Here is a 23883-nt window from a genome sequence, read left to right on the forward strand (position 1 = left end):
ATGACTACTGCATATTCTTAAAGTTTCTTAAGGCTCTCTGACCAAAACGTTACAAACCCCAAACCTCTTACATGAATTCATGTTTATTAATAGGTAACATATAGATACTGAAATTTGTGAATATTTAATAACAAGAGAGATTCATAATCTCCAAATATAAGGTTGGAGAATGATAATCACTTCTTTATTATACTCCACCTGCATTCATAACTATTTAAAGTCACGCAGATAAAAAGCAGTAGTTACATCATACAAAAACAAGTGCTTAAGTATGTTTCTAGGTTCATAATCAGAGTGCTCAATTTGGGATGGAACAAACATGTTTAAATAAAGCCCATGTATTTCAATTACATAGCAGCAAATACAAAAAGCATGTAATGAAAGCTTTAAAACTGCACAACTTTAAAAAACAAGGGTTCATTCTTTAGCACTGAATCAAAATAATTTTGCCATTAATTGCAGACATGCTAGGCACCAGCCACAAGAATTACATGGAGTAACCCAAAATAGATCAGGTACAACATGTACCATGAACAATGTATTTTGTAGAAGAATTAATTGTTGGTGCCACTTTGGTAAAATGGCAAATGCACTGAGCTAGTCAGGAGACCTGGTTCTAACCTTGGACAAGTCACTTCTCACATCTCTAAGGTCTCAGATGTTCCAAATCTGAAATTTCCTCTCTGGATCAAAAATCTACTTTATTTTTTCCCTTAGCTGATTTCCAAAATCCTTCCTATGTAAGCCATGACTCATCTTTTCAAAATTCAAACTTTACTTTTTGAAAAGTTACTACAAGTTCCACCTACATGTAACACATAATTTGTCTTATTAAAATTGGTTATTCTCGGGCTGGCGATTATCTGTTACTGAATGCTCACTCTATTCCACTGTGTTAGACGCTACGGAGGGATAGCTAACAAAAGTAGTAAAAGAGTACCTGCCTATAAAAATCTTCCAATATTGGGAAGTTTAAATTATTATTCAAACACTATTAAATTTTCCATACTGTGTAACCCAAAGCATATTCTGTAGGTGAGAAATCATTTCTTGGAATCATGGAAAAACTGGGTAGATACTAGTTTTCAAAAAATGTCTATGTAACATGTTTTAAAGAATTCCAGAATAGCAAATTTCTTGTTAGGGTGTGTTTTTGAAGCAAGTCATCAAGTATTACTAGAAGGCAGTCCTAATTTGCTTATGTAGTTGACAAAATAACTTCAATTCCATCATGCTTTTAAAATGTAAATTTCTAACAAACATTTTTGCTTTCACTCTATTTCACTTCCCCCCCCATATTCCTCATCTACTTTTCCTACCACCTCACACAATGCTGACTATATTTCACTGCTATTAAGTCCAACATAAATCAGTGAGCTTGGCAAGGAAATACCGAGTAAAATAGAAAGTGACACAATCTATGTCATGCAGACTAATACCAGGTAAGCTACCTTGTTAACACACACACATATTTACACCAAAGTCTGGAATACTGTCAATTTCAAATAAGCAAGAAAACAAAAAAACTTTTATGCCAGGATTCCACTTCAGTCAAAATCACGGTTTGTGAGGACGAGTGGCGCCACTAGTGTCCAAACGTACAGCACAATGCCAATCCAGCTTGAAGAGATTTTCACCCAGACTGAAGTCCATTTACTGGTCATCTCACGAGAAGGCTCGTAACTAAAATATTTGGGGATGGGAAGAAAAAGGAAATAAATAAAAATATTAAAACAGCTAAACCTTAAAGCTGAGTTTTAGAATTGGTTAAATAGATACATGCACACATACCTTTTTTATTAAAAATAAACCCACAAAAAGAAATCTCAACTTATTAGATGAATGGTTATTGTTCACATCATAAAAGATTTTGTTTCTGCTTTATATGAGTATTTACTGAACGGTTCAATGAGTGTATCAAGTAAAATTTAGACAAAACTCAGTAGTAGCTTTCCCAGAACATTTCTGCTAAATAAAGTGAGGTAGTACTTTATTTAGAATAGGCCATATTCCAAAGAAGCACTGTCTCACTTAATCAGCATCCTTAAGGAATATATTGTTCTATATAATTTTTTTCAGAAAAATGAAATGTTAAAGCAAAACTTTTTAAGTATTTGTGATGCACATTTTTCTTAAAACAAACCATACATTTCTCTACATTCCTAAATATCATAATACTGTTCAAAAATTTGGAGCTGGAGGACCCTGGAAAGTAAGGTAGCATCTCATTTTGCAGATATGGAAACTGAGGTCCAGTAAGACTAAGTGACTTGCCCATGGTCACAGAGGTAATTAAGTGTCAGGGTCATAATTTGAACCTGTTTTTTTCCCCCACTATTCCAGTCTGCTTCTGAATATGACACTGCTTGATAACTTGATGTGATTTAACAAAGTAAAACAAGATCCTAGGTATTATTACACAGTTACATGGCTACTACTCTGTCTTCTACCCTAAATGGCCTGTGCAATGCTAATCTGTTTTATATAGTCCTGTCCCTTCTTTCCATAGTAAACTGTCATTTACAGAATGTCAAGTGTCTCTTTATGGAGTAAAAAACCCGAGTTTTACGATAACTTTTAAAACTCTGTAATGAGGCCCTTTTTAGGAGACCTACTTTTCAGTATGTCATGGCTATATTCCAAGCATTTTCCACTATCGGTCTTACCTCTGCATTAAGTAGTATGTTATACTCCAATTCTAGTCTGACAGTTCTTCAAATATTTGGCAAGGCTAAATTTTTTTCCTTTTCACAGAACTAGAAATGTAATCTGCAATGAGTTTTAATCTATCTACATATCATCATGCAGCTGGGCTTCTGAAGAGCTTAAAGAAAACTAGAATGCTGAGTTCAAATCCAAACTGACAGTGTGTGTGATACCTAGGCACTTACTTGATACCAATTTCTTCATTTGTAAAATGGTGTTAATAATAGTATCTATCTCACAGGATTCCTATGAGGATCAAAAACTAACTTAAAGCACTAAATATAATTTCTAATTTTAGTTTTTAATAAATAACCATCAAATCCAATGTGTTCCCAGAGAAAAGAAGCAATGAAGAACCACTTTTCTTAACCACTTTCGCTTCATTCAGAAATAGTATAATTAATAATTATTACGGTCTGAAATACAAACCAGTCATGGAAACTCTTAAGGATAATAAAGATGAATTATTCAAGATTTAATATTTTAAAATATGACTGTCAAAATGAAAAAAGTCTACTTCATTTTTGTTAGTTCCAACTAAACACAATGAGAAACTTGGATCCCCTCCCCCCTCCAAAAAATTTCTGCATTTAACACTGAGTGATGACACAAAAAATACGTTTAATGAACTGACTGAAATGTCTGAGGACAAAACTGGATCCCTAATATCTCCAAAATACATTTAAGACTATAGAAATGAAAAGAAAAAAAGAAAAATATAAACATAATAGAGATGGGAAGATGGTGGCATTCTAGGACATAATGAAGCCCAGATCTCCCACAAACATACCAGCAGGGCTTAGAAATGCACCAGTATAGAAAGAATGAGTAAGAATCAATTGGAGAATCCTCCACTCAGCTTGAGGAATCACAAAAAAGGCCAATGGAATACTGCAGAGATGCAGAGGTAAGTAAGGCTTTGGGGAAGGGCTGGCTTAACTACAATGACCCAAACCCAGTGGCAAAGATCAAACTGGCTATCTATCCCCTGAAGTCCATGGTGCAAGAGAGCACAGCATACCCTTTTGGAAACCAGCACAGCATTAGGCAGCATCCAGGCAAAGCTCAGTATTTTAATAGCCTGGAGTCCATTGAAGGAGAGGCCTAATCGTGACATGATATTCGGGACTAGACAGGTCCTGCCCAAGCCCTCTAGCTGCACAGCTTCACCTAAGTACAAGTCCCCCAAACTAGATGCTGGCATTTATAAGCAAACCAGGGGAAAACTCCTAAAAAAATATATTATGGTTTAAAGGACACCTGTGAGAAAACCCATAAGATAACGACCCCACAACAACTCCAGGGATAGCTTCTGAGGAAAAAAAAACACTTAGCCACAAGGATTACAAGGGTACACAGAAAAAAAAAACAAGTAAGACAAAAATTAGAAAAACCTTAGAGGGTATAAAACTGATACCTTAGAAGTAAATGGTAAAAAAGCTGACCTATGAAGTAAATGCTCTGAAAATTAAAATGGACCAGACAGAAAACAAATGAAACCACAATATTAATTAAAAGACTGGGGGGTGGGGGTGGAATCTAAGAAACTTTTTTTAAATGATCTAGGAAAGAAATCATGGGAAATAATGTAAAATTTATTTGATGATCTGAAAATCATCACATCCACATGCACCCATCCACACCCACATCCACACTCAAAAGTCTGGATACCCAGAATTGCCCAGAATTCTTAGAACTAGAAGGCAAAGTAAAGACAGAATCCATAAGTAATCTCCTGAAAGAAATCCATAAATGAAAACTCCCAGAACCATCACATAGCCAAAATACAGAGCTTTCAGGTCAAAGAAAAAATATAAGATGTCAAAGAGAGTTCAAAGACCAAAGATACACATTAAGGATCATGCAAAATGTGACAATAACTACTATAATGAAGTAGGAAAGCTTAGAACATATTTCAAAAGGCAAAAATATATATGCATTCAACCAAGGACAGCCTATCAAAAAAAAACTACAGCCTTACAGGGAAAAAAATGACCTCTGATGGAACAAAAGATTTTCAATCATTGCTAATTTTTAAAAAATGAAAATGCAGGATCCAAGGAAAGCACAGTAAGGTACACATTAGTTTAAGTTTTCTCAAAATCAATATCCAATAGAGCTAGAAAAAATGATATCAAAATTAATCTGGAAGAATAAAAGGTCCAGAATATAAAGGGAATTAATGAAAAGAAATGCAAGGGAAGATGGTCTAGTCCTACTAGATATCAAATTGTATTATAAAGCAGCAATCATGAAAATCATTTGGCACTGGCTAAGAAATAGAGGGGTAGACCAGTAGAATAGGTTAGGTACTCAAGACACAGTAGTCAATGAATACAGCAGCCTACTGTTTGATAAACCCAAGGACTACAGCTTCTGGGATAAGAAGTCATTGTCTCACAAAAACTGCTGGTAAAATTGGATAACAGTGTGGTGGAAACTGGGCATAGACCAATGCCTGACCCCATACGCAAGAATAAAGTCCAAATGGATACATGATCTAGGTATAAAGACTGACGCTATTAACAAATTAGGGTAGCAAAGAATAGAGTATTTGTCTGATTTATGGAGAATGGAGAAATTTATGCCCCAACAAGAGACAGAGAACATTATGAGGTGCAAAATGGATAATTTTGATTACATTAAATTGAAAAGGTTTTGCCCAAACAAAGCCAATGCAACCAAGATTAGGAGGGAAGTAGAAAACAGAAAGAATTTTTGCAAATAGTGTCTGTGATAAAAGCCTCATTCCTAAAATATATAGAGAACTGAGTCAAATTTACAAGAATTCAAGTCACTCCCCAAATGATAAATGGTCAAAAGTTATGAACAGGCAGTTTTCAGAAGAAGAAATTAAAGCTATCTATGGTCATATGAAAAAATGCTGTAAATCACTATTAATTAGAGAAATACAAATCAAAACAACTCTGAGGAACCATATCACACCTATCAGATTGGCTAACATGATAAAACAGGATGATGATAAATGCTGGAGAAAAGGTGAGAGAATTGGTTGCTCGTGGAGCTGTGAGCTGATCCAACCATTCTGGAGAATAATTTGGAACTATGTCCAAAGGGCTACAAAAATGTGCATACCCTTTGACCCAGCAATACTGCTTCTAGGACAGTATCTCAAAGAGATCACAAAAATGGGAAAGGGTCCCACATGTACAAAAATATTTATAGCAGATCTCTGTGGAGGCCAAGCACTGGAAATCAAGGGGATGCCCATCAATTGGGGAATGGCTGAACAAGTTGTGGTATATGAATGTAATGGAATTCTATTGTGCTATAAGAAATGATGAACAGGAAGACTTCAGAGAGGCCTAGAAAGACTTATATGAACTGATGCTGAGTGAAAGGAACAGAACCAGGAGAACTTTGTGTACAGCAACGACCACAGTGTGTGAGGACTGTTTCTGGTAGACTTAGTCCGTCACAGCAATACAAGGACCCAAAACATTCCCAAAGGACTGCTGATGCAAAATACCATCCACACCCAGAGAAAGAACTATGGAATTGGAACACAGAAAGAAGCAGAATATTTTCTTTTGTTATGTTTTGTTTTTTTGTTATGGTTTCTCCCATTAGTTTTGATTCTTCTATGCAACGTGACTAATGTGAAAATGTAGTTAATAAGAATGTATGCGTAGAACTCATATAAGATTGCATGCTGTCTTGGGGAGGGAAGGGAAGAAAATCTAAGTCTTATGAAAGTGACTGTAGAAAACTGAAAACAAATAAATTAATTTTAAAGAAATAAATTTTAAAAAACCAATATCCAAAAAGGCCAAGAGAAAGATTTGAAAAAAAATTTTCTTTGGAGGAGCTAAGGCAAGGCAATTTGGGTTTAAGTGACTTGCCCAAGGTCACACAGCAAGTAAGTGTCAAGACTGGTTGTGCACTCAGGTCTTTCTGACTCCAGGGCTGTTGTTCTATTCACTGTGCCACCTTGCTGCCCCACAAAAGGATTTTTTAAAAAAAGAGACAGAAGAATAGATGGTTTTGTTTTGTCACAGATGGCCTGGCAAAGGTAAAAAAACAAAAAAGACTAACTGGAGGGGTTGTAGTAGGAACACAGGGACACTACTACACTACTGGGAGAGCTAGAAACTCTTCTAGCCACTCTAGCCATTTGGAACCATGACCAGAAAGTTACCAAACTGTGTGTTGCATACCTGTCATCACTACCAGGACTCTACCTCAACCTCTATCTTCAAAAATGTTCATAGCAGCTCTTTTCATTGTAGTCAAAATTTAGAAACTAAGAAGCTTTCCTTCTATTAGGGTAAACAAATTATATCAATTTAAATGGAGTATTACTGTGCCCAAAGAAATGATGAAATGGACAGTTTCAAAGAAAACTGATGAGACCTCTATGAAGTGAGGGAGATCAAAGTAAGGCCCAGGAGAGTGATTTATAAATGACCACATTAGGGAAAAACAACTTTGAAAGCTGATGCCTTTGAGCAACGCAATGATCAACCTTGAGTCCAGAAGACTGAAGATGGAGCATACCACTCACTCGCCTTCTGCCAAAGGTGATGAACTCAAACCGCAATGATACAACACATTTTGGGGCAAGGCTAAAGTAGGAATCTTTTGAAGGTTTTCATTTTTAAAAAATTGTTGCTGTCACTGATGGGGGTGGAGAGTAGGGGCGTGTGTCACACTGTGAGGGAAATTATGAATGCACGTATAAGTACTAAAAAAAAAAATCATACAGCATTTGAGATATCAAGCAGAACTAAAATCCAGATACACATGTATCCTTTTTTATCAATCAAAAATTGGCTTTCCTACAGGCTCCATAATTATCAAGACATCTTCATTCTATAAAATTTACTACTTTTTTGTTTTAAGATGTGTAAACATTTTAATATCTTAAGTATGACCCACACCAAAGTAAAAAATAAATTGTATTTTCCTAAAAGACCACAGTAATAATAATAATACTCCAGTATTCACTTTTGCATTGATTCAAAATAAGAATTTCTAAAACAGTACTAATATTATACCTTTATGAATTAGTGCCATCATATCTTAATTTATGCCAAATGCAAAGTTTCTAGAATTTACAAATCCTGGAAGATTTTAAAAACTTCATTAAATACCTGTACCAGTTGGTCAGGGTCATCATGATATAAAGTGAAGCCAAGAAAAGCATGAAATGAAAAAAGGAGTAACTGTAAGTAACACCATCCCTTTCATTGTCTATCGCTCGGTGAACATCATCACCATCATCAAGTGATCCATCATGTCTGGCCACACCATCTTCTATCAGTGTTGATTCATCACTGGTCAAAGTCAGTTTATTAACCTGACTGTTGTTAGATGACCGGATGCTATGGAAGAAGGCAGAAAAGGAGAAAAAGTCATTAGTTTCAGGAAACTATGATTTAACAATAAGCTGTAATGCTTTTCAACAAAATATTTTATGAACAATGCTTACTCACCTTGAATAAAGCACACAACACAGAAAGAGCATAAGTCCCACAATTCCTTGAGCATCCCACCACTGGACAGAGTCCCCTTGCTTTGGAATGCTTGTTGTAACATTATAGCCAATTATGCTTAATAAACTTGGATTGCACTGTCTGTCTGTGAAGTGAGTAAACATAAAATCAGAAAAAATTCAAAGATGACATTTTCCAAAGAACCTACACTTTACCCATTACAAAAATTTATTAATTCAGAACTTTTAAGGTACTATAACTAAGACAGGTAAGAGCTAAAAATTATGCTTGCTATATTTTATTTTTAAACAAGATATACTAATATTATGCTAGTTAACAAAGCACTAAATTTTTCAAAACATTTTTTATCTATTATCTTTCAAAATCTCATGTGTGAAGATGCCATGATTTCTATTTTTAAAGGAAGGAAATTGAACAAAAGTGATTGACCAAAGATCACAGTGAGTTAGTGATCAATCAGAACTACATCTCAAGATGTTTTGATTCCTAGTTTTTTACACTTCACTATGAAGATAGTAAGTGTTGATTTTTTATTTACTAAATACTTGTCTGTAACAAATCTGTATAATTCTCAACCTATCCATGTCTTCTTTATCCTGTGAAGTTTTGGACTCTAGAAAGTACACCCAATGTCCTAAGGCTCTTGCTCTTAACAATTCATGATTAGTAATGGTGTGCACAAGCTTTCTACCAGCTAGATTTTCCTCTCACTACATGATTAGCCCAGTTCTCTCCAGCTGTAATTTTCTTTTAGGGGGTGGAAGGTGGTGCCAGTGAGGCAATTAGGGTTAAGTGACTTGCCCAAAGTCACCCAGCTAGGAAGTGCCAAGTGTCTCTGGCTGGATTTGTACACAGGTCTCTCCAGTGCTCTGTGCACTGCGCCACCTAGCTGCTGCTCTAGTCATAAATCTTGATGATATCCTTTACACAGTCTCTTCTGTGGAATAATGCCCATTACATGACTCTCCATTGCCCTCTGGGTGACCAACAACTTTGATTCTTTGGAGATATTATTTTATATCACATGTCACAGCCATGAGGTATGAACAGAATACTAGTATTTAAAAGATTAGCCTGTATTTCATAGAGAAACTTGAGGAATTTTGAAGAGATTTTAAATTGCCTCAAGGAAATCTGATTGTGGGCCAAGCTCACTTTCTACCTCCATTATCTATCTAAAATACCAATGGCCCAGTTTTATGGGTTGCGTAGTCTGCTAGATATTAAAGTTTTCCTATACAGGATAAGGCTTGCTTGAAGAAAGCTTTGTTTGGAATATTCTACCAAATCAACTGGGCAGAAATTAAAAACAGGTGGAAGATACAATGAGGTAAATTTACTTTCCATATCAGGAAAAAATCTGTTACAATTAGAGTTATCCAAAAAGTCAAACAGGGTGCCATAGCCCTCAATTCCCACTCCCTGGAGATCGTCAATTAAGGAATGACTGTCTACTTGTTGGGTACGTTGTAGTAGGAACCTTTTATGTCTAGTGATCATATTAGGTGGCTGTTGAGGTAAATTCTAACTCTGAACTTCTGTGAAAATGTATTTTTTAAAAAAATAATAAGCATAGTTGTATCTTGTATTGTCTGCACCATTCAGTCAATCATGCTACTACAGAAATATCTATTGGAGCATAGCTTTTGTCAAAAACTTGCCTGCTCTCTTCTAAAATTTTCATCAAGATGTCTCTGATAAGGGTACATTATTCTCAGAAATTTTGAAAAGATGAGAAAATAAAAGCAAGGGTTATTAATTATCAAGTAATTAACAACAGTATTTTTTTGGACACACACCACCCACTCCCCCTTTATGGTAATAAGGGATATGACTTCTCCCCCACACATTTGATTGCTTTGACCTTGATCCCTTATTGCCTTCAAAATTTTGCCACCTCCAAGATTTATTTCTTCTGTTATTTGGTGTACTCTAGTTATCCTGCCCATATTTGTTTCCTTTGTGCCGTTTTTACTTTCTTTTGGCACCTGGAGAGATGTGAAGGTAGACATTTGGTGTTGAGTCCAAATGTGGTGGTTCTACTGTTACTGATAGAAAAAAGAATTTGTTATAGAAATCTTTGTAGAATATTTTCTCTTTTTAATCTATATATTCTGATTTTATTTTTAAATGGCCCCTTTCGGATATGGCTTGAGTTTCTTACTAGCCTTATGTAAATATTTTCCCCCTCTACTACCACTAGTTTTCTGATGTAATATAAAATCTTACATGAGTCTCTTAGAAGACTTGAGTACAATCTTCTATCAGACTACACTGTAAGATTTTATAAATAATTTTGCATTTTAAAGTAATGTTACCTTTGGCTATTATTCATTTCTGAAAGAACAGCAAGTGCTCACTTATTACTATGGTCTCTAAGATCTTTTATTCTCATTATGATGATTAATAATCAATTAAACTTCCCTAGACACTGGGAATACTCTATATCACTGTATGTTCTCTTATCCATTTTTCTTCATCAATAGCTTGTTAGAACAGATCAGGATGGAGTGGCCTCAATTTCGTACCATACATTCCTCTTTTAATTTAGTTTTGATTTTTGTTTTTACACTAACAAATTCATAGTCTGACTCCATATAGTTATCAGAAAATAACCCAATCTCAGTAACCAGTTGTCTTTCCTCTAAAAATACAATCAATTTTTATGTTATTTCAGTGCTTACTCCATTTAGTACCTCCTGATTTTAATCTTAAAGGATTAATGCTCTAAAGGTATGATTATTTCTGAAAATTATACAAACCTCTGACTCTTCTCATTTCATGTTTCTGAACCACTTTCAAACATTTTTACCATGTTTCTCCAAGTTCATTTTTGCACTGAAGTGACAAAGTAAATATTTAATGTTTACTCTTATCAAGTTTCTCAAAAATGTCGCTACTTATCCTCCATAACAAGTTTTGGCACATAAGACTATAGTTGCCTCCATTATGATCTTTTTGTAAATGTCCATTATAACCAATATAAGATGTCCAATGTTGAATGAAAAGAAATGTTTTGCTGCCTTTGGACATATGATAAAAACAATTCCATAGCTTCTTTTATTTACCTATTCAAGGTCAAACTGCTGGCTTCTGCTTTTACGTATAGCTTGAATGAAAAGAGTGACATTTCAGTTCCTTCACTAGAATGTCCGCTCTGCAATGTTACAAGGCATCTTTGGTAATCTATTTTATAGCTCGCTTGATACTAATAGTATTGAACACAGTTATTTCCATGAATATGAGATGTCTCTTGTTTTCAAGGTTTTGCTAACTGAACACTATAAGCAGAGATTATTGAATTTTGAGAAAAAAGAAAAATCCTGTAATCTTGAAAAAAAATGTCAAGGACAATTCCCATAACATACCTGGTTCATTCGTCATAGCAGACCAGGTCAGATACATTGTGTAGATTGTGATTACTGAAGATTGCAACAAACCAGATCTTGGTTGTGACTCCTGTTAAGAATTTAAAAGTAAAAACAGTACTTACAATTTGACATGGCTCAGTATTTATGAACATTTAGAAATTAATATGACTGTCAATTAAAAGAAGTCTTCAAATAAATAGCATACTTGGATCTTGGGCAGAATAGACATTACAGATGCTCCAATGCACAGAAGCATGTTGACACTGATGAAGGCCTTATTTTCTGAGCAACCGTCTGGGTGAGTGTAGTAGACAAAGAATAGGACTATGGCAACTAAAGACAGCAGATAGTTCATTGCTGTAGCTGATAACAAAGCTGTGAAGACATACGATTGGAGAGCTAAGTTTCATCACAAATATTAAGAAATGTATGTAAACTCACATTAAAAAATATTTACTAAATATGCTATATTATCAAAAACAAAAACAAATCATGACACTATATAGCTATCAGCTTCATACAGGCTTTGGAAGAATATCAGCTTTTCAAGAGAACTTTCAAGTTTTAGTATATGCTCTGTTCCTATAGGGTTATTGCCCAAAATAGAGTAAAATTTTATTTCATATCCAAGACATCACAAATCTTTTAATTTTGTCTATACTGGTATTATGTCCCCTAATAGAGTCTGAGCTCCTCTAAAACTTAGTACATGATTTAAGGAAATTGCTATGACAAGAAAATCTGTCAACCTCCATCATATGGGTAAGCCTCTCCAACTTAGCAAGACTGATTCTTGAGAAACAAAGAGTAGTCCCTTCACTGGGTCCAAAGTCAAAGGCCTTCAAAATTGATACGGCCTGCCAGAAGTTTGTTTCTTACTGATTTACATTTAATGCTTGTTATTTGGGAAACATCATTTGAAAATGAAGTTCTTATTTTATTCTCAAGAAGTCTGCCCACAAAACAACACTGCTTTCTCATGAGCAAAATTTCTGAAATAAATTTTCAAATATCTAATAATTTGAAGTACTTCAAATATCTAAAGAAAAAAAAAATCATATTTCTTCTGAGTAACTCTGAAGTTCTGGGTTTACTACGGCCTAAAATAAAATGTACACAGATACTTTAACAGCAATATATAGTAAAGTCCTTTTTATCTTGCTTCATCAAAAAATAAAGTTGCATATCTGTGAATTTCCCACATAGGGAAAAAGTATCAAACTATTTCAGAGGGGAATCTTTTTAAAAAGGTATTATGTATTTTCCATCTTAAATACAATATTATACATAAATTAGGCATAACTTCATGACTCAGTATCACTATTTGATTATCAATTATTGAACAATGTTGCAAAGAAATAATGTTTCAAAAACTACTAAGGTATACAGTAGTATTTATCCTTCATGTTAAACAGACCATAGCTTTTGAGTTTTTTTGTCTCTATGCAGGCTGGTGTTCATTCGTGTCATTGTGCTTGACTTTCACAGTTCTGAGTAAGCTATAAAACCAGATGACCAACACTATTAGAGAATTGTGTGCCTAAAACAAGAGTAAAAAGGCTCTGGTAATGCCTTAACTAATAACAAAATGACAGAACTTTTAATCCAAAGCCACTGTCCCTTATTTTTGCTTTTCAGAGACCTTTTCCTCTTTTCTTCTAGTTCTACTATGTTCCAGAAAACTGAGGGTGTTGGATGTGCAATGTAGATCATCTGAATAACTTAAAACTAAAAATATCTCTGGGCCTGTTTTCTCATCTCTAAAATGAATGCACTATATTAAATGGCAACTAAGCCTCTTCTAGTTCTCCAAATTTTTGATCCCATGGTGTGTATAGTTAATTAAATGGGAAACAATATGTTTTAAAATGAGCCTATGAGATATTATATGCTTATTTAGGCCATGAAGCTTCTACAATGTCTTACCTGCATACCAACATCTTGAGTTCCCTTCCTCCATTTTCTCAACCCATGATTCATTCCATGAGTGAGCAAAGTCAATAAGTAAAACCAGTTGGATGAGGATGAAACAAAAGGCCCCTGCCATGCCCACATAAAACCACACTGAAAGAGAAAAAACAGTAACAAATTCCTCTATAAAATTATTTTGTATTTATTTTGCACAGACTTAAGAGAGGTAAACGTGGTCTCCCTGACAGGCTGTAAACTTTTTAAAGGAAGGGACTGATTTTTTCCCTTGTATCTCCAGCAATTCCTGCCATACAGTAAGTACTTAATAGACACGATTGATAAAAAGGAATAGTGATGAAACATGTTTAAAAGAAAAACCTAACTCATCACGTGAACTACAAGTGAAAACTGGAACTAAAAAATAAACCTTCATTATGCCAGTTCAAGGAAACCAGGAATAACAGTGATGATAACACATAAAGTTGAAGCACTTGGGCTAAGAGTGTAAGAATTTGTAATAAAGGATGAACACAAGAATCAGAGTATTAAATTTATATTCCAAATAAAGTTTCAATTAAATTATAAAAGAAACTTTTTTTATTACAAGACAAAATAAACAGAATATATGAAATTATTAAAGTGAGAAGAAATCAACACTATTATGACTATGATTAATCTAATGCAGATGATACACATCAGATGACAAAGATCTAGAAAATATAAGGACAACCAAAAAGTGAAATAATAATTTAAATATAGTGGGACACAATATGAAGTGTAAAACCAATAAATAACAACTTATTTTTAATGTCACATAACATGATAACCAAACACACACCCACACACATTTCACAATCTGGCAATAATTTACCCAAAGTACAACAATTTTCCTTTGTAAGAAAAAGGGCAACACTGGGCAGTAAGCAAAAGGAAGATCTGAATATTAAAGAAAGTCTACAAATATAGGTCTAGAGTTGGAACTGACTTAAAAGGCCTTTTAATATCAATGCTCTTGTTAAGTGACTTGCCCAAGGTCACAAAGATAATAAGAAAGCTACTAAGTAGCAAATCATCAGGGTAAAAAACATCTCTCGATCATAATAATCCCAATGGTTTAGATCAGGGGTGGGGGACCCGCTGCCTTGAGGCCAGATGTGTCCTGCTAGATTCTTGGGTGTGACTCTTTGACTGAGTCTAAGTTTTACAGAACAATTCCTTTCATTAAGGAGGATTTGTTCTATGAAATTTGGATTCAGTCAAAGGGCTGCACTTGAGGACCTAGAGGGCCACATGTGGCCTTGAGGCTGCAGGTTCCCTATCCCTGGGATAGATTATAGACATGGATAAAATAAGTTAAATTTACATGTTTAATTTACATAGAGAATATAAAGCTGACAAATAGTTCAGATGGAGATAGAGAAATGGAAGTCATTACACTGGAGATAATGATTGCAATGTTTGAGATCAACATGCAAAGATCATATAGACAGAAAATTTAAAAAAAAACAAAACCCTTCTGGAACACCTAAATTCAGAGGAGCAAGAGAAGAGATCTGACAATAGAAGCAAGCAAAAGCAGTGTCATAATAGCCAATGGAAAATAGAGTACACACATTCACATAGATATTCAATGTTCTTACCAGTAGTAAAGGGTCCTTCTGGGATAAAGAAAGCTCCAACAGTAATTGCTACTGCTGCTACAAATTTAAAGAACCAGAATCTTAAAAAAAAAACAGAAAACCATACATGATTACAGTATTAGTAACTGAAATACATTTAATATGTGATGTATATTTTCAAATACATGTAATTTCACATATAAAAAATTTAAGAGCATATCAAAATAACAACTAGACAAGAAATGAGACTTTGGAGGGGTTACTATAAAGTGAATACAAGACTCAATTTCATATACTTCTGCATAACTTTAAGAAAAACTGTCTTTCAAGTCCTACACAAATGATGGCACTTTGACAAGAGTTCATTGTGTTAAAATACTATAACTTACCTTGACCTTAATAAAGCTGCTATACTAATTACAACAATGTAAGGATGTACTTTTATAAGGTATAAGGCACGAAATAATTTAAAACATATGAATATATGAACCTTGCATTAAAGGCTTTCTATTATATCTAAAAAGTTAACAAGAGAACACTAACTTATATCCTGATAATTCAAGAAAATCAGTAAGTGCAACAATGGACTATTTATCCTTTGTGGGAGTCACAGGAGAGAACCAAACTAGAAAATGGATTTTTTAAATGTGTTTAAAATTAGTTATATTAGTGTTTAGAAACACTAATTAAAGTCAAATAAATGGGCATAGGGATATATGTTGAGTCTATTATACTATAAAATTACATCTTACATCAAGAAGAAAACTCCCAGCAGCTGACAAACTCAGAAAGGAAATAACATTCTTTTATGTCATTTCGCTACTTTTCTCATCTGTCACAGTATTATATAACTAAAAGTACACTGAGAAAACAGTTCAAATGAAGATAATCAGACTCATAGTTATCACATCCAGTAGCTTCAGATCATTAAATATCCCTTGCTATGACCCTAACCAAGAAATCCCATTCCATAAAAGGTTTGATGGACATTGTAAAAGTTATCCCCCAAACAAATCCAAGTTACTCACTGTAACTCTTAGAAAGAGATTATCTTTCATGCCATGAAAAAGCAAGGTATCATTTATAAAAAATTGAATTAAAAAATATATATAGTTTAGGTCTTAATTTCCTAAGGGACAAAAAAAAAAATTTTAGACAAGAACTAGGGAAGTATTCATTTTACATAGCAAGATTTTGAATGGGTGTATCTCACTCAAAGTGAGAATATCTGGTAACAGATCTTAGCCTAAAATGGCCAAGGTTTCAAACTGCATCCTGGGCCATCTCCTGTTGTCCTGATGAATATCTATCTGGTCACTGAATCCAGATGGCTCTGGAGGACAAAGTGAGGCTGGTGACCTTGCACAGCCCTCACTCACTCAAAACAAAGTCAAGTTCAAGTCATGTCATCATCTTGATGTCACGGTCCTCTTCAAGAATGAAAGACAAACACAACAACAACAAGATTTTCCCAATATAGCCAAAAAACATTGCTTGGCTAAAAAAAAATTCTTTCCAGATGACAATACAATTAATTATTATTTATGATGCAGTACTTTCAACTACTGGTCTATTCTCTTCAGGAAACAACATGATGGTATGCTGCACATGAAAACATTTAGTACATAAAATGAGCTGACAGCATCATAGTCAGGCAGACAGATTTTTAAATAGGTTTTAATTCGAACTGTCCCCAAGATGGTTCCTGCAATAAATCATCATTAAGAAACATTAAGTTTCTCCCCTATACCCTCCACCTCAAGATATAGTCCATTTGCTTCCTATATCATGCCAAGATTATAACATTTAATTTTTTACACCAAATGCCTACTAAAAAAATATGATATGCTAGCAGAGTCATTAGATTCTCTAATATCTGAAAAGCTATTTAAAAATTTTTTTTCTCTACAGCCTTAGAATATATGTAAATTATATTTCTATGGTTAATTCGACAGATCTTTATATTCACCGATATGGATATTCCCTCCAATGCTAAAGACAACCCCACACTTTCTCATTTTTGTGCAATTCTTATCAACACTTTCCAGTAAATTCTCCACAAATGGTCCATTTCACATACTGAGAAACCTTCCTGTAAGTCTTGACAATGCTCAGGAAACAATGGAGAAAGTGCACTTCCTGAGTCTCACTCCGTCAATAGCCAATCTGTTCTGGTCATATATTTATTTCTCTGACCATTCATACCTTTTCCCCTGCTCACTTCTCTACTATATGCTGCTAACTATTCACCACTCACCATGCATTTATCTCTTCACTCTCTTGGTACCATCAGATGAAAATTACTAGGGTTAAAAAGGTGGATCTTTATTTCAGGGAGAAAGTCTGTATTCTAAATTAATTAATTTTAGATCACGAAAAGTGCTAAAGTAAACAACTGTATCTTTAAGTCTCAGAGAGAACACAAACTCAGAGTTGTGTGCATTCCTTGAGCTATGCCACTTGTATAAAAGGCACACATTCCAGTGATGAATCATTTTTAAAAAGCAGGCATGTTAGAACTAGAAGGGATTTTTAAAAGATCCAGACCTCTCATTTTAGACTAGAAATTGAAGCACTACCTTAGAATGATTTAGTCATGTATCTAAGGTCACACAGTTTATGTATTTATGGCAAAGCTGAGACTAGAATCACAGAATATTCGTTTTAGAAGTATCAACAAATTTACAGATTATCTAATATAATCCTCTCATTTTATGATACTAAATTGTTAAAAGTTAAAATTGCTGCCTTTTGTTTCTACATCAGTCATTTGTAGAAATTTCCCCCACTTCTTCATTATAAGGAAAATCAAGTAAGCAAAACTACCAAATATAGTAACTTATCTATCTATCTATCTATCTATCTATCTATCTATCTATCTATCTATCTATCTATCTATATAATATTCTCTGTGACTATAATATAGTCAACTCCATAATCTGACAAGTGAGGAAACCATGGCTTACTGTGGTGAAGGGAACTGTCCAAGGCATCAGTGGCAAGGCCAGGATTCAAACCCAAAATCTTCAACTGTAAATAAGTGCTCTTTCACTCTATCTTACTATTTCATTAAATTCTCACAATATCCAGTTCAGTTTTCCTTTACTTCACATCTCATTTATCCAATGCCATTTTTTTCTTCTTTAACTTTTCATAATACAAAATAAATTTCCTACCAAAGTTGAAGTTCATGTTCTGATAGCCCGGTGTGAATAATAAAGTCATAAGCACTAATGAAACAGGATCTCCCCCCTCCCCCCTTAGGCAGGAAATAAATACAAGTTGAGAATTTTAAATTTTATAACCACCAGAAATTTTCCCCAGAACTATTCATCAAAATTTAAATAACCGAAACTGCTATTCTAGTTAGCTAGCTTGTCTAATCATAAAATGTGCATTAAAAGAATTTATCATTTTCAATATTCATCAAAGCATTCTGAGCACTTTTATTAGGTAGGCTAAGAATAGCTATCTATTTCTTCAGTTTCCTTAAAAAAAAGTTGGAAACTTACCCATTGTGCACTGCAGCTCTAGGATCACTGCTGCTCTTCACTTTGATCATCAATAAGGAGAACAAAAGGAAAAACATGGCCATGCCGAAGCACAAACGGTATACAGCTTTGTATCCAACCAACACACTGCAAGGCACAAGTCCTGTCCCACTATCACAAAATCCAGGAATCTAGTACAGTAAACAAGATGCCAAGACTAATAAGAAAAAATGAAAAATTTACATGAACTAAACATGTATAACTAAAGAATTTCTTAAAAAAAAAAATCTTGTTTATTCACTACTAAACTATAAAAAGACAAATTTCCATTGTCCACCCTGAGTTTAATACTTTTTAATCACTGGTTTTTCACAACTACACTTTATATTGAGACACTCCCATTTTCCTGATGCCCTCCATACCAGTAACTAGGTTCCTATAACTCTAACTGCAAGAGAATACTGAAGAATACGTGGCTTTTCAAAGTTAATGATTTTTCAACCCATTTACTAGAAGACATTTCTCAAGGGACTGATCTGGCTTGTCAATTTTTAATAGTTTACTATTCAGAGAATTAAAGGAATACTGTCCTTACAAATATCAATTTATCAATAAAAAGAACCTCCAACATTAACTCTCAGAATTAAGATCTATTTTTCACCAGAATTATTCCTAACTTTAATAAAACCCAGTTATCTCAAAATTCCACAAATTTAATAATGCACTTTAATTGTGAAAAGAAAACATTTTGCTAAGAAATGAAAAAATCAAGGCATACAAATCACTTGTGACTTGTGCCTCAAATACTTAAAAGCCAAACTACCAGTCTCTACAAGAAAAAAACAAAAGCAAAAATAACCCCTCCCTCCAAAAAAAATTTAAGAAAGGGTTAACAAGTGTGTATGGATCTTTTGGAGCAAATCAACTCATATTAACAGCAGATCAGCATCTCTGAACATGTAATCTATAGTGTTAGCATGTTACATTTCAATCTGCTAAAGTAAAACAACCTTTTAAACGAAATGATCAATTACAATGATGAGCTAACACAAAATACATTTTATGTGGTTGTTACTGAGAAGTATTATCAAAAAAAAAGATTACTCACAGTCCTCTAAAACATAAGAAGAGGAAACAACAATTTCTGTCAACCAAGAATTTAGAGTTTTAATAACTCAAATACAGAAATTTCTCCTTTGCTAGCCTCTTCAAAAAAAAGGAGTCACTGTGAAATGAAGTGATACTAGTTCAACATCTACAAAGCACTTTTTAAAAATCGGAGAAAGTTAGAAAGAGGCTTAGACATTACCTACCTTATCCTCATCATTAGCTTTAGAGCAGAAAAGTTAACTTATTTATCCAAGAACATGGATATTATGATACTAGAATATTTTGATCCCAAGACTGCCAATGGCTAAGAAATAAATTATGTCATGTGTGTATGTTTTCCCCCCAAATATGTTGCTTAGCTCCTTGTGGGAAAGGGCATACTTTATTAGCTTTTAAAGAATCTAAGCACAGAGGGCTTTTTTATTGGGGGAAAAAACCCAAAAAACAAAACTAATAAAGTAAAATCAATTAAGTCATAAATCATTGCACTGATTATCATATTTCAACTTTACATCTACTATAAAACCATACATCAAACAAACAAAATGAAATCTAACCTTATTTAACTGTTCTTCCATTCCTGGTATCAACATCACACAGGATATACCCACGCCAATAAGCAAAAAGAATGCATAAATCAGCCTAGTTACTGTGGAGTTATTTCCACTGGGACAGCATCGGCACAGCAGACATGGAGCACTCCCACATAAACATGGTATCTGGTAAAGAAAAAATTGTTGGAAACAAGTAATACTTTAGTATATAGAAAACCAGTCTACATTACCCACAAAAATAAGTGCCCAAAGTTAGAAAGTTTACAAAAACCTCAATTAGTGATAAAAATCACAGATGTCTTCCTACACAATTCAATTATATTAAAGATGTTAGAGAAATGGTATAATTATTTTTGGGTGATATGCTAAAGAGAATTTTGTGGTGCTACAGTTTTTATTAACCTTACTAATCAATTTTATTATTTTTTCATTTCTTCTGCTAACTAAAATATGAACAGGTAGGGTCCCTGAACAAAAGAAAAACACAAACGTGTGACTTAGAAATAAAAATGACCTGAATTTCCAAATCTAAATCCTGTGAACCTTGAGGAATAAAACAAGATCTTTTTGGATCAAAGGCAGTACAGTGTTCTATTAATACCACACTGCCAACCAAAATTTGGGCTCTTTTGGGGAAAGAAAATGGGAAAAGAAGGGAAGATGAAAAGAGTAAGTACACATTAAAGATTAAACTCATATGATTTTAAAAGAATGAATCACTGAGTCACTAAATATGGTATTTTAAATATACTTAAATTTAAGTTTTGCCATGGAATGGTAAAAAAAATTAAAAATTAAAGAGACAAGAAGTATAGCGAAGAAAGTAAAGGGGAAAGACACATGGAAGTAGAAGAGACTAAATGAACAATAATATGGAAAATAAGAAGCAAAAGAATATCAGGAGAACTACTAGGTTTTATTCCAAGGAAATTCTCTGTCATAAAGAGACTCACGAATAAAAATTTACTCTTTGTAGAGAGGAAAATAAACTCACAATCCTATCAATGGTATGACTGGGTTTAACACCCTTTGGGTTTTAAAAAATATCCTTAATTATCAACGAACAAGTTCAATTAAATTCGACTGTTCCAGGTATGCTCTTAAAGACAGTACCAACAACACCTCTATAAAGAACGAACGAAATGAATGTCTATTTTGGAGTAATTCTGAGGTGTTAAGGCAGCTGCAGCGGAGAAGCCTTATGTGGTGTATGTGCAGGAACGATGCCTTCCTACGTCAGCTGTGTTTTGTAACGATCACAGCACGGCATTTCAGAGCTGAACAGGACCTCAGAAGTCGTCCAGTTCTCTCATTTTAAAAATAATGAACCTGAAAATCACACTGGGTAACAGTAAGGGGCTTTGAAGCTGGGTCAGGCAGCTCCCGGAGCACGATTTCTTCCCTTTTTATCAGACTGCCTCCCTAAGGTTTCCCTCGGAAATTCTGCAAGTCATCAATAGAGTTTCCAAAGGCAGGAGGCTTTTATTCTACATCTAAAACGCTCCCACCGCGCAGGCCAGTCTAAGGCGGCACGGCCGCGCTTCCCGGGGAGCGCTGCCTTTTCCTCCCCAGGGGGGCGAGGGCGGCTCCGGTCTGCGGTAAGCGCTCAGCCACACCGCCTTAGGGCACTTCAAGGTTTCTGCGGTTTACCAAATCCTTTCCTAACGACGGCGCCCAGCCTTTCCAGCCTGCTTTTTCCCCATAAAACACTCGGGCTCGGGCAGGGGAGGCGTTTTTGCCCAAGGTCACCCAGCAGCTACCGCTCAGGACTAGACCCCGGGTCTCCCATCCCGGAGCCCTTCCCAATTCCCCGGGCACCTCGCTAAGCCCCCCGAGTTCTAAGTCCTACACCGACGCAATGCCCCTCCCTCGGAAGGGCCACCGAGGTTCCCATCGGACGTCCCTGGGCCGCAGGAAGACTGCGGAGGCCGGCCGGCAGCGCTGCGCAGTGAGGAAAACACAGCCCGCAGCCCGGGGCGGGCGCTGGGGACGGGGCCGAGGCCCGGAAGGCGGCGGCGAGGGCTCCGGGGGCAGGGAGGAGGCCGGGCGGGGGGGGGGGGGGGTGTGGATGACGCCGGCCCTTTTCTTCCCTTTCTCCCTAGAGCTCAGACGACTCCGGGCGAGTCTCCCCCTCTCCCCCACTCCCTTCGCCAGATTCTGGGCTGGAGAAGGCCCCCGCCCCCGGGACAAGGGGGTGCGAGAGGCGAGAAGCGGCCGAGCCGAGCAGCTCAGGCGGGGCGTCCTGGGGCGGGGGCGAGGGCGGCGTGTCCACACCCGGAGCCTCCCTCCCAGGAGTCCTTTCCTTCACGCAGCCAGTTTCCTCAACCCTCCGAGAACGCCCGAGGGGACATACCCAGCTCGCCATGGAGCACAATCCTAGGACACCCCCCATCTCCAGGAGACAGCAGGAGCTCCGGGCGCTGTAAAGATGGTGCCAGGCTCTTTTTTCTCTCACAGCTTATTTACCATCTTCCAGGCACTTCCGGCTCAGGCCCCGCCCCCGCCTCTTTCGGAGGATCTACGTCATTTCCGCGGGAGAAAAAGACTGGGCTCTGAGTGGGCTGGGCAAGCGGATTGGGGGAGACCGTAACAAATTCAGCCTTGCCTCGGGCTGGAGGGGAGGAAGAAAGGATGGGTCCTGGTAGTCTGCGACCCCCAGGCGGACCCGTAGTTTGACTGCGGTGTCTGTGCAGTTAACTGAAAGGGGAAAAAATAATCCCGGCCGTAGGGTGGCGCCGGCCTCGCCCACCTCCGGGAGAGTCGCCCCGTGGCTCCCGTCTTGCCGCAGAGGCGGAGCCTGGGCGAGGTCGCTGCGCAGCCGGAGCTGCCTTCGGCTCCCTAGGGTGCAGGGCACGGAGCAGGCCTACTCGGGCTCTGCATCCTGAGATCCTGTGCTGTTGGAGGCGTAATTATGCTTTGCCATTCCCCCGGCAGATGAGCGTCTTTTTAATTTTGTATTTATTTTTATATTTTATATTATAAACGTTTTATTTTTATAAACATTTTCTTACATTTCTCATGCAAACACCTTTTCTCTCCCTCTTGTTAAATAACATGCATTTCTTACATAAATAATAGTAATATAAAATAGATTATTGATAATAGTGTGAGTCTAGGCTTTCAGAGGGAGAGTGATTATTTCTCTTATGGAGATCTCTGAAGGTTTTCATGCAGGGAAAGGATACTTAAACCAGAGCTTGAAGATGGGCAGAATTGGAATAGTTGAAGCTGTAAGGGAGAAATATATTCCAAGCAAAGAGGAAACCAGAAGGAAAAGTACAAAAGTGGGAAATGAGTGGATAGGTTTGGGTAATCCAGCTTGACTTGGAAAGTAAAAATGAAAATAGTATAGCATATTCCTGAGAGGATGTTCCCAGCAGGCTGGAGAGGGAATGAATCTGAAAGAACTGGTAAATGCTTGAAATGTCAGTGATCACTGGAAATGAGAGCGTTTTCACAGGGTTGGAGAAAGTCAAATATCTCAAATTTCAACAAAAGGAAGAGAATGGCGTTGGCAAACTATAGATCAATTTGGAACTTGACTCGAATTTTTGACAAAATTTTAGGATGTATTATTAACGGGATAGTTAGGAATCTGAGGGAAGGGGAAGCAGTGATCACCAAATAGCAAGCATTTACTGCAT

The 23883-nt window shown here is 36.1% G+C and overlaps 1 protein-coding gene across 2 annotated transcripts; it reads right to left on the reverse strand.

Annotated features, from left to right (window-relative positions):
• Window positions 1–67: 67 nt before the first annotated feature.
• Window positions 68–22815, reverse strand: SERINC1 (serine incorporator 1). 2 transcript variants are annotated; one of them, XM_072643183.1, is made up of 10 exons: window positions 22593–22815; window positions 20243–20404; window positions 18597–18766; window positions 15106–15185; window positions 13481–13618; window positions 11760–11929; window positions 11552–11642; window positions 8163–8307; window positions 7821–8051; window positions 68–1683 (listed from the first exon to the last, which is right to left on the reverse strand). In XM_072643183.1, exons 1-10 carry the CDS (start codon window positions 22629–22631, stop codon window positions 1548–1550), a joined length of 1362 nt encoding a protein of 453 aa, XP_072499284.1. In that variant the 5' UTR covers window positions 22632–22815; the 3' UTR covers window positions 68–1547. The 2 variants fall into 2 exon arrangements, with proteins under 2 accessions (XP_072499284.1, XP_072499285.1); XM_072643184.1 differs by lacking the exon at window positions 22593–22815 and adding an exon at window positions 22058–22230.
• Between the last annotated feature and the right edge of the window lie 1068 nt (window positions 22816–23883).

This window comes from Notamacropus eugenii, chromosome 2 (genome assembly GCF_028372415.1).
Source record: "Notamacropus eugenii isolate mMacEug1 chromosome 2, mMacEug1.pri_v2, whole genome shotgun sequence".
In the NCBI taxonomy this organism is placed as follows: Eukaryota; Metazoa; Chordata; class Mammalia; order Diprotodontia; family Macropodidae; genus Notamacropus; species Notamacropus eugenii.

Coding starts and splice junctions, on each gene's coding strand:
- SERINC1 (XM_072643183.1), bottom strand. CDS start 22,631: ATGGGGGGTGTCCTAGGATTGTGCTCCATGGCGAGCTGG. Junction 20,405..22,592: donor TGTGCTCCATGGCGAGCTGG/GTATGTCCCCTC, acceptor TTTCTTTACCAG/ATACCATGTTTATGTGGGAG. Junction 18,767..20,242: donor TGGAAGAACAGTTAAATAAG/GTTAGATTTCAT, acceptor TTACTGTACTAG/ATTCCTGGATTTTGTGATAG.